Source organism: Leiobunum rupestre, chromosome 7 (genome assembly GCF_980474605.1).
Source record: "Leiobunum rupestre chromosome 7, qqLeiRupe1.1.hap1, whole genome shotgun sequence".
Taxonomy (NCBI): Eukaryota; Metazoa; Arthropoda; class Arachnida; order Opiliones; family Sclerosomatidae; genus Leiobunum; species Leiobunum rupestre.
The window spans coordinates 18,570,082-18,581,517 of NC_143390.1; the positions used below are offsets into that span (position 1 = coordinate 18,570,082).

The 11,436-nt window shown below is 39.0% G+C and overlaps 1 protein-coding gene across 1 annotated transcript; it reads left to right on the top strand.

The window, feature by feature from the left end:
- Positions 1-5,074: 5,074 nt before the first annotated feature.
- On the top strand, positions 5,075-6,151 carry LOC149934974 (uncharacterized). Its single transcript, XM_090153493.1, has one exon. It carries the CDS (start codon positions 5,075-5,077, stop codon positions 6,149-6,151), a length of 1,077 nt encoding a protein of 358 aa, XP_090009619.1.
- Positions 6,152-11,436: the final 5,285 nt, after the last annotated feature.

An 11,436-nucleotide genomic window follows, 5' to 3' on the forward strand; every position in this document is an offset into this window, starting at 1 on the left:
TTTAATTTATTCAGAATATCATAAGTTAAGTAGTTACAACAGTAAGTTAGACGTACTATAACAATGCACAATTGAATTAAACCCTTTTACAGAACAAGTTTATCAGTTAAATATAATACGAAGCAAATTTTAATGAAAGAAATATCTACAGAGGCTTTTTGGAATTACTCGCTTACGAAATACTTGCCGCATCTTTAACGCTCATTTTATTTCAACACTCGCCCTTGATGAAGATACCGTAGATATCTGGTAGTGGACGACTCGTTCACTTCCTGTTGACGTTGTGACGCATACCACATGAAAAAGACCAATGCCGTCCAATTTCCAATATCATATAATGACTCGCACACCCAAGAAATCATTGACTGCGTTAGAAATCGTAGATATCCAAATATCCACACCAAATGTATTTACAAGAAGCAAAAACCTTACCATCAACAAAGCACAGAGAGCCACTTGACTAACCGCCAGCTTTTAAAGCAATTAACGTTAAATTATCTCCTTTGAATTAACAGAACTATATATAGGTCGTTAAGAAAGTGGACCACCCACAGGGTCTACCCTTTAACCCTCTAATCTCGGCTGACTGCGCTAAAACAAGATTTAACCTTTAAAAAATACCAGATTAGGCCTTCATAAATTCATTAATAAAAAAAGACTTTATTACCTATTATGCTTACGATGCCTGTCTTAATTTCAGTGAATCTAAGCAGCTATCGGTGGTTCTGTGGTAGAGCGCTCGACTGCCAAGCCGAATGGTCTGGGTTCGAAACCTGGGTGGCGCATTTGTTTTTAATCAATAGAGAAACGCTAAATTAGAATTTCTTCGATGCAATAATTTCAATTTCAATTCTATTTCAATTAAACCAAAATTTCCTACTCTATTAAATACGCTTCCGATAAAGCTGAAGGTCTAATTTTCAATAAGGCGTAACAAGTGTCGGTGGTTCTGTGGTAGAACGTCCGCCTGTCAATCAGGAGGTCTCGGGTTCAAATCCCGCCCGATGCGATCGCAAATTGATACTAAGACGAATACCGTGTACAACTGGTGGAAACCCTGCCATTGGACGTTGAGAGGTAGCATTACACTCAGCACTCGGTCCGTCCCAAAGTCATTAAGAAGAAGTTGGAGAGAAAACGCCCATATAAACACAACAGACTCAACATGCACAACCATCAGAACACAAACACAACAAATTCAACACTCACAACCTACGCATAAACATTACAAAAACGTAATACACCAAACCGTCACGACGGTGAGCGAAAAAACACCATCCAAACCAAACCGCAAATGCATCCGTTAACGCTCACCGTCACACGGTAGTTTTGCCAACCCTTTGAGAAACTGCGTACGCAGTGATTACACTTTGCACCGAAAATGCGAACGCGTTCGCAGTCCTGACAGACCGACAGACCCACCCACAGACCCACCCACAGACCCACCCACAGACCCACAGACAGACACGGTCGTTGTATAACCCCTCCTAGGGGACTTGATGAGGAAGGAGAACGAGATCACCGCTCAACGAGTAAAGAGTTCGACTCTGAAGTCCTCGGCCCGTAAAGCCAACTAATCAACAATGTCCGTGTGCGGTACTTTTTACAAATAATTTGTCAAGTCGAGTTCGCGACGTTAAAGCGAGAAATGTGCACCATCTTCAGCGTAAGCGGTCGCCGCATCGAAACCAAGCCATCAACGAGGTCTTGAACAACAGTGGACTCCGCAAACTCTGAGGCTGGAGCCACCGAACTAAAACGATGAGTAGAACTTTATTGTGGCGGTAACCCGCATAGCAATTTAAGCGCGCTACAATTAGTACCTCAACGAGTGATACCACTCAGTTAGGAGGTTACGTTAATTAACATATTGTTAATTTAAATTTTATACATCTCCATAAGGAGCTCTGTAGTAGTAAGCATTCCATAAGGAATTATTAAACGTAATTATCTAGTTTGTATTAGCGACGCGATCAAGGGTTAACCCATTAAATTAAAATTAACTAAATCAATATTGGCCATTTAAAGTAAATTAACGAAAGGAATATTCCTGGGGGTTAGATTATAAGTTAGCTAGTTTAAAAGTATTAATTGGTTAGGGTTCTAGGATTTGTTTATTTTGTCATTTACCATTTTATTAGTGAAGTTCTGTTTTGATATTAAAATTAATGTTTAATCCTTAAATTAGAAATCCTGTCTTTAAATTTAATTTCTTATTACCTTAGTTAAAATCGTTTATTTATTTTAAAATGTCAACAATGCCTAGTAAGTTGGTCGCTCGAGATAATTCTCACTAAGGCAACCAAAAGATTGTTGCACTTGCAGGGCTTGCCACCACCCTCCTACGCATTGTAACCCGGCCACCTAAATTAAAAAAGGCTTTAAAAGTCGCTCGATGACTTAGGCCTAAGGTGGTGCCTTGGGTATTAGCCTAGCTGATTATTTATTATTATTAGTATTATTTAACGCGATCACATAACGCTTTTATACCACAGTCTGAGAACGAGATTAATATCAAAAGAGTATCTGCCGATAATTTTTGTACAAAATTTTTATTATTTCGTCCAGTCGTCTTTCAACTAACATCATGGGAAGATTGCATACCAGGGGTTTTCATTGCTTGTACCTATGATGAAGAGTGGTACGTTACGTAGGAAACGTTATCGAACGATCAGAAGAGCAGAAAGATGTCTCGGTAAACTGCATGAAACAGAAAGGGCTTTCCACGCAGAATGGATGTATGTTGGATACCGTCACAGAACATATTAGCAATTCTTGCTCCGCAAACGACTTCAGACTGTAAAAAATACGTTCTAAAAAAATTAGACTATTACAAAATAGTATCTTTGTACAAAAGCAACAAATAAATATCTGAGAAACGGTCAAAGTTGACGTTTAAATTTGGACCAGAAAAACCTTAATAGTCAACATTTTTATTTTTACATGTTGTAGATAGAAATCTTGCCTTTTTATTGGTATAAGATTTTATGTGATTTTTAGTTTCCCAACAGTCTATATAACACTAAACGTATTACCATGTTTTCACGTTTTTGGTAAAAACGTCTATATTGAAGGAGGTTAAATTGGAAAAGTTTTACTGAGATCCTGAATATTAATGTATTTTCCGGTGAAAGGCATCCTTTAGCAAAAATATTCAAAGTTTTATAGTAACCGTAAAGAAAAAATTTGAAAATCTTGACCTTTTAGCTTATCTCATTTTGCAGTTTCGGTGAAAATTACGCCGACTTTGACATTTTTTTTAAAATTATATATATCCCACAGTACAAAACTAATATTTTTAAGCGAATTTCCAACAAGTCTTTAAATGTTACAATTTTTTTCATAAATGTACTCCTTTATATTAATTAATTATAAAGGCTCAAACATCGCACTTTAAAACGGTGCAAAAAAAAGTTACGTGCACTAACAAATTTCAAAAGACCATTTCTCCAAAAGTTATAAGAGTTTGGTTCTAAAACTTTGGATTTCTTCCTAAATATGTTCATTTTAATTGTGTATGGAGTTTCAATAAAATCGGAGATGGTGCTGTGGGGACGTTGGTCGATTTCACATGGAATGACCCATTCTTTAAAGAGGACTTCATGGTCCGAACTGACCTTTCAGCTAGTCCGTTTGACTGAGGTCAAGTGTGTGATGTCATAGTTGTTTACAAAGTCTTGAAACCTTTGACTAGTGAAGCAGGTACCGTTATCAGTAACCAGTGTTTCCATTAGTTTATAACGAACGATATTACTTCTACGGGCATCAATAACGACTTCAGTGGATGTAGTAGGAGTAATGGCTATCTCTATACATTTCGAGAAAGCATCGAGGATAATTAATAGGAACTTGCCTTCTATCGGACCGGCAAAATCCGCATGTACGCCTTGTCAAGGAGCACAAGGTGGGTAGGCATGGGGGTGTTCTGACAACAAACCTTGCAAAGGCGCGATTAGTCATTAATACTGGTATCATTTCCGGGCCACCAAAGGGAACGACGAGCTGTTTCCTTCATAGCCACTATGCCTTGATGTGTGCTATGCAGTTCTTGCAGTTCATGCCTAAGGCTTTGCGGAATTACCACTTTATTTCCAACCAAAAGTGTGTATTTCAATGAAGAGAGGCTTAGAGAGCTCAAAACGTCTATTGTAGAAGGGTCGAAGCATAGGATTGTGGTTTGCTGTCTGAGGCCAGCCGTAAAGGGTGTAGCGCTGAATTAGAATTAGAGTGCTATCCTCGGCCGTGGCTTGTTGAATAAGTTGCAGATTTATTGGGCTTTTATCAATATTAGCGATTAGTATGACATGCTCTTGAGGAAGTGGTGATTCTTGAATATCCGTAGGTAGAGGTAGTCTACTCAAGGTATCTGTTGGAAATTAAAAAACTAAAATAAACATTATGCTATATTTTTCTTTTAAACTTTTTTTTGTTTTGCGGACCTCCTAACGGAATCGCTTCGCCGACTTCGGACCTTTGATTTTTTATAGCTATCCACTGTTTTGGAAATTTGAACTTTAACCCCCCCCCCTACTCTAGGCGTGAGAACCTTTTTTGTGTTTATAGTCGCACAGAAGACTCAATAATATTCTGTATTTTTTGTTAGTAGTGGTTTGACTGTCGAGATAGACAGATGTATTCTCCATTTTGTCATTAAATTACGTTTTGTATTTTATCCAATTTGAAATCGAAGTTATTTCCCGACATAAACATTAATCGGTTACCGTTTACTATTTCTACGTTTCTCAACACATTTAATGGTGCCGAAACCCGGGAACTGGGATACTTTTAGATAAGTATAAGGAAGTGTTGTGTGTAGTTATGTGAAAAAGACAAAAAGTCGGGAAACAAAACGTTCTTAAAAATGGCGTTACAGCGTCTGTTGGTGATGCGAGATGTGACTCGGCAACAAGTGGACATCTGCATAGCGGAACTGGAAGCGGAATTAAATAGAATACATGTGGATGAGTTGAAAACAACTTAATTACAAGATCATCTCGCGGCTATTGAAACAAACCTACTCAAAATCGACGAAAGCGCCGAGGAAGAAACAGCATTGGACGATCTCGGGGATACCATGGCGGATCAAATCAATTTCCATAAAAATATTACCGATGCAAAAGCGAAGGTTACAATCTACGTTAAGGACCAAGAAAGACAATCGAGAGGTGGTGGAAATAACAGATCGGAACGGGCGGTTAAATTACCGAAGCTTTCAATGGCAAAATTTGATGGAACACCCTCGAAATGGCAAGATTTTTGGAATAGTTACGATACCGCGATCCACAGTACGGAAATGAAAACAGGCGACAAGTATACGTACCTTCACTCGTATTTGGAAGGCAAAGCTCTTACCGCAATATCGGGTCTGGCTCGTACAAACGAGAATTATGAGAAACGATTCGGGGATAAAAAAGAAATTATTCTTGATCACATGGAAATACTCAGCAAATTGGAACCAGTAAGGAGAGTCACTGATATAGCAGGTCTGAGACAATTTTATGATACGTTAGAGGTACAAACAAGAAGTTTAGAGGCTTTAGGAGTTGGGCAGGATAGTTACGGAACACTTCTCTGTCCATTAATGTTGAGATTGATTCCCCCCGAAATTAGATTAGAATTTAATAGAAAATGGGAAGACGAGGAAGAAAACTGGGAGATTGCTGACATGATGAAATTCTTGGGAAGGGAGATAAAATGTCGGGAAAAAGCAGCCGCTTATAGAACAGCCGCTTATAGTAACCCTACGGTTGGGCAAAAGGATTCGTCAAAGTACGATAAAGGAAAGGACAGAGAATATAGGAATAATAGAGAAACGGTACCGACGGCTGCGGCTCTGGCTTCATTTACGAAAAATAGGAAATTTTGCATATTTTGTGGGCGTAATAATCATAATTCGGAAGAATGTGGAAAAAATACTGTGGCGGATAGGCGAACGATAGTTCGAAGAAAAGGCATATGCTTTATTTCTTTGGGAAAGTCTCATATAGCGAGAGATTGTTATAAAAAAGATTGGGTTTGTAGGGGGTGCGGAGGATCGCATCACGTGGCACTTTGTGAGAAAAAAGATCCTACGGAGAGCTTCAAAGAGAAAAGTGAAACCAAAGTCGACGAAAAAGTCGAAGGGGGGAGTAGAAATGATTCCCAAGTATAGACGGCTAATTGTTTATCTTCTACCTCGAGTGAGGGTAAAATAGAGGGGGGCAAGAACAAATATTTTTGCAAACGGCAGGGGTTTTACTGTCTAAATTTGAAGGGAACAAGGTTCAGCACAGTCTGTACGCTAGATGCTTACTCGATAATGGAAGCCACCGCACATATATAAGGGAGGATATTTCTGTTAAATTAGGCCTACCGATAGTAGGAAGGGAAACTTTGACTCTACATAGTTTTGGAATGAAAGAGGGTCAACTCGTGACAACGAACCGGGTTAAGGTGGTAGTGAAGAATATTAGGAACCCGAGTAAATTAATAACGTTAGAAGCTTTGGTAAGGCCAGAAATTTGTAGCGCATTTATATCGTTACCGGGAGGAGAGGTTAAATCGAAATTAGAAAAACAAGGAATAGATTTAGCTGACCAAAGTTGGGAAATGGATCTAGAAAATGAAAAAATTGGACTCCTAATTGGCAGCGATTATTATTGGACTATAGTCATTGATCGTGAAACCAAAAGGTTAAGCCCAGCTTTGTTAGCCATGAGAACGCTGTTTGGACGGACTTTGCAAGGGAATTCTATGGAAGTCCGAGAAAATGAAAAAGACTTTGATACTTATCGGATGACTAGAGTCCCTTTCGGGGCTAATTGTTCCCCATTCTTGCTGAACGCGACAGTGGATTATCATTTAAAGATAAATGAGAATGAATACCCAGATGCTTGCAATATGATTAGGAACCGGAAATACGTAGACTACCTTCTTGGAGGTGGAAACACTGTAGAAGAAGCGAGAAAACTGTCCCTACAGTTACGAGATATATTTAAAAGGGCAAAGATGAATCTTCGAAAGTTTCAAACCAATTCAGGAGAATTAAGAATAGCCTGGGTGGATGACGGTGTTCATCAAGGGGAAAACAAACCGGAAGTCAAGGTTTTAGGACTACTTTGGGAGACAGAGCCAAACACGCTGTGTATTAACACTTCGTCAATTACGGAAAATCAGGGGCTGAATACTAAAAGAGGAATATTATAAACCGTAGCCAAAATCTACGACCCATTGTGTGCTTCTGTGACGCGAGCGAAAAGAGTTTCGCGGCGGTCGTATACCTTCGCTACACGAGTGAAATTGGAACCATCGGAAGTTCGGAACGCCAATACAAGAAAAGGAAGTCACCGAGGTCAGTCTACCACGACTGGAATTAATGGGGGCGCTTCTAGGCGCAAGATTAACGAGTGATATATATCGGAACAATTTCGCCGAAAAAAAATATGACATACTTCTGTTCACGGATTCCACTATTGTTTTAGGGTGGATAAATTCATCGGAAAAAGAATTTAAACCATTTGTGAGTAATCGGGTCCGAGACATACAAGCTTTAACAAAACCCCAACAATGGAATCACGTGAATGGAAAGGACAACCCAGCCGACTACCCAACAAGAGGGTTGGATGTTAATAAACTTCAAGCGCAAAAAGCTTGGTGGCATGGCCCAATATGGCTTCGGTTACCAAAAGAAGAATGGCCGAAACAAAAGGTAGATTACCGGATATCACATCCGAATGACCGAGAACGTTGCAAGACATGAAAGGTGGCACCTTTTCAAGGTAGATGCGCAACAGAGCCAGTTATAATGAAAGCCGTTTTGGATTGGCAAAGATATGGAAACTTACGGAAGTTACTCAGAATAATCGTAAGAATTAAACGGTTAGCCAAGTTCATCCAGAAGAACGGGAATCAATCAATTATGGCCCCAATTACGGGGGAAGAAATAATAGAAGCAGAAATTGTTTTAGTACGAGTCGTACAATCAGAATCGTTTCGGGAGGAATTTGCAAAATTACGAAAGGGAGAAAAGTTACCGGCACACTTAAAAATAAGTTATCTGGATCCTTTCATAGAAAAAGACGGTTTAATGAGAGTCGGCGGACGACTACAATACTCAACTTTCTCCTACGAAGAAAAACATCCGCGAATTTTACCGGACAAACACAGATTCACCAACTTGTTAATTGACCACCATCATGCTAGAGTCATGCATGCTGGAGTAAACGGAACCTTGACTGATCTGAGAGAACGGTACTGGGTATTACGAGCGCGACAAAACGTGAAATCGCGATTGAAGATGTGCGTAATTTGCAAGAAATTCGGAGGTAAATCGGGTAGCGCGATAACCGCTCCTTTACCGGCTGATAGGGTGACGGAAGCACCTACCTTCAACGTAACCGGAATAGACTTTTGTGGTCCACTTTTCGTAAAGGATGACAATGATGTCAGAAAAACATACATCGCCATTTTTACCTGCGCGATCACAAGAGCTGTTCATTTAGAGATTGTTTCAAATTTAACTGCTGAACCAGCCAATTACAGAAGCTCCAGAGAAGAGATTACACGAAGATATAAACACCAGCAAACCTTGCTTGATCGGTTTTGGGTGAGGTGGCATAAAGACTACATTTTAGAATTGCGCTCGGCGCAGGAAAGAAGCCGAGCCAAAAATGGACCAACGTTTGATGTTGAATATGTAGCCCTCATAGAGGATAAGGTACCTCGCTTGATGTGGAAAACGGGAAAGATTGTGGAACTATTTAAAGGACGTGATGAAATTGTGCGATCTTGCAACCTTCAGTTACCTAACAAAAATATTATCAAAAGACCAATAAAATTAGTTTACCCTCTAGAAGTAAATATAGTAAAGGAATGAACTCAAGTTCATTGGGGGGAGTGTGTTGGAAATTAAAAAACCAAAATAAACATTATGCTATATTTTTCTTTTAAACTTCGGACCTTTGATTTTTTATAGCTATACACTGTTTTCGAAATTTGAACTTTAAACCCCCCTACTCTAGGCGTGAGAACCTTTTTTGTGTTTATAGTCGCACAGAAGACTCAATAATATTATGTATTTTTTGTTAATAGTGGTTTGACTGTCGAGATAGACAGATATATTCTCCATTTTGTCATTAAACGTTTTGTATTTTATCCAATTTGAAATCGAAGTTATTTCCCGACATAAACATTAATCAGGTTTACTATTTCTACGTTTCTCAACAGTATCTGCATTTGAGTGAGTAATTCCCTTTTTGTATTTTATTGTATAATTATATGCAGATAACATTAGTGAATAGTGACCAACGTTGCAGCTAGGCTAGGCTAGGCTAATACCCAAGGCACCACCCTAGGCCTAAGTTATCGAGCGACTTTTAAAGCCTTTAATTCAGGTGCTGTCGAGCGGCGGCTAGCGTTGGGGTAGGTTTGTTTTCCGAAAAGATAGTTATCAAGGGTTGATGATCGGTGATTAGTGTAATTTTCGACCTAAAAGGTATTCCTTGAAACGTGTGACGCCAAACACCAAGGCTAAGGCTTCTCGCTCAATCTGAGAAAAATTTCGTTCAGTGAAGCTTAGAGTGCGCGTTGCGAATGCGATTGAAGCTTTTTGTCCATCAATCACCTGAGATATCACAGCTCAAATTGCGACTGGCTTGCATTGCTTCTTCTGGAAATGGCTTCTTCTCGTCGTCTGGTCACGTTGGCATCAAAACTCTCGTGTACAGCCAGGGTTGGAAAAAACCCGGCTAAAACTAATTTTTGCCGGGCCGAGTGGAAAAAACCGGTTAAAACCGGCAAAAAGTGGAAAATACGTCTATTTAAGCCTCAATGACTTAATCAAAGCATAATTAAAATTAAAATTAAAATCTTAGTTTTGCATTGTTCAAGATGTAAAAGGATAAAGAAATAGAAAACAATTATAGTTTAAATTCAGTTTATTAATCATATAAAAGTAGTGTAAAAAATTAAAATTCAAAATTTCCTGGGTTCTTTCTATTTAGCATTTGATAACAAAATAGAAGTTTAGATGCTGTTTCTATTTTTAATCTATTTCTTAATTTACCATAAATGAATGACAAAGTAGAGAACATTCTCTCTATGAAGGCTGAGCTAGCCGGGCAAATTAATAAGTGGCTTATTAATTTAGTGAATTTCTTGGGAATTAAGCTAGTTCTAGAAACTCCCTCCCACTAAACATTTGCTTTCATATTTTCAATGACATTTGGAACGAAATCGGACGAAGGAAAAGGCTCACTCTTAGCCTCGTATGCTATAACATATTGTAACAAGTTGGAAAGCCAAAATATACCTCTCCTCAGAAGAATTGTCCCTAGTGGTATTAATTTCTCGAGACGACCCTTAAAGATATTTCCGCATTTCAAAGTTATTTATTTACTAAAAACTTAATCCCGGTTCAATCCCGCCCGGTATAAAATTTTATTTCATTTAAAATAATTGAGACGAAACGACCAAATTTAATTTATTCAGAATATCATAAGTTAAGTAGTTACAACAGTGAGTTAGACGTACTATAACAATGCACAATTGAATTAAACCCTTTTTACAGAACAGGTTTATCAGTTAAATATAATACGAAGCAAATTTTAATGAAAGAAATATCTACAGAGGGTATTATAACGACCGTTCGCTTTTTGGTTAATAATAGTAGGATGTACCCCAATCATCAAGGGTTTTTCCATGTACAGGTAGAAAGGGGTCGGCACCGAAAATCCCCGCTTCCTTCCCCCTTCCGGCAGGTGGCGCGGGGGGTTGACATTTTCCTCCCCCTGTGGCCAAGGTCAGCGAACTCGGGGTCATTGACACGGGGGGTCGACATTGTGGGCGTGGCCACGGGTGTCAGGTTACCCCCGCTAGGTGGCGCGGTGATCACGCGGTTACCACGCGGTGCGTGTACTTCGCGCTAATTGGCTGGCGCGAAATTATTCAAAATGGCGCTGATTGGTTGGTGTTTTTCGCGAAAAGGGGTCAGTACTCCTTTAAAGGAATCCCCAGGCTCGCTCGGCTTTTCCATTTTTAAGGCGGTGACAGGTTTTGATTGATTACGAGCAGGTGTAGAAATAACTTAGCGCCGCAAATACCTTAAGTGACAATACCGAGAGAATCTCAAACACCTATTAATTATGTCATATTTCTCGAATTATTACGTCGAAAATTCACGTGATTTGGCCGCCATCTTTAATGTTTCATATTCAAACGGGTTCTGTAGGGTGGCCATCTTTGTTATTTTTAGGAAATTTACCATATTTACGTAAATTTTTTTAACGCTTTTAAACAAGTTGTTCCTAACGGATTTTTTATATCGTTATGTACCTAGATGACTTGGACTTGATTATTATTATGACATATGCATCATATATTACCGTCACTTAACTTTTAATAACGACGCGCGGGAAGAAATTAGGGAGTGGATATTTTTTTTTATATTTAAGTTTTTTT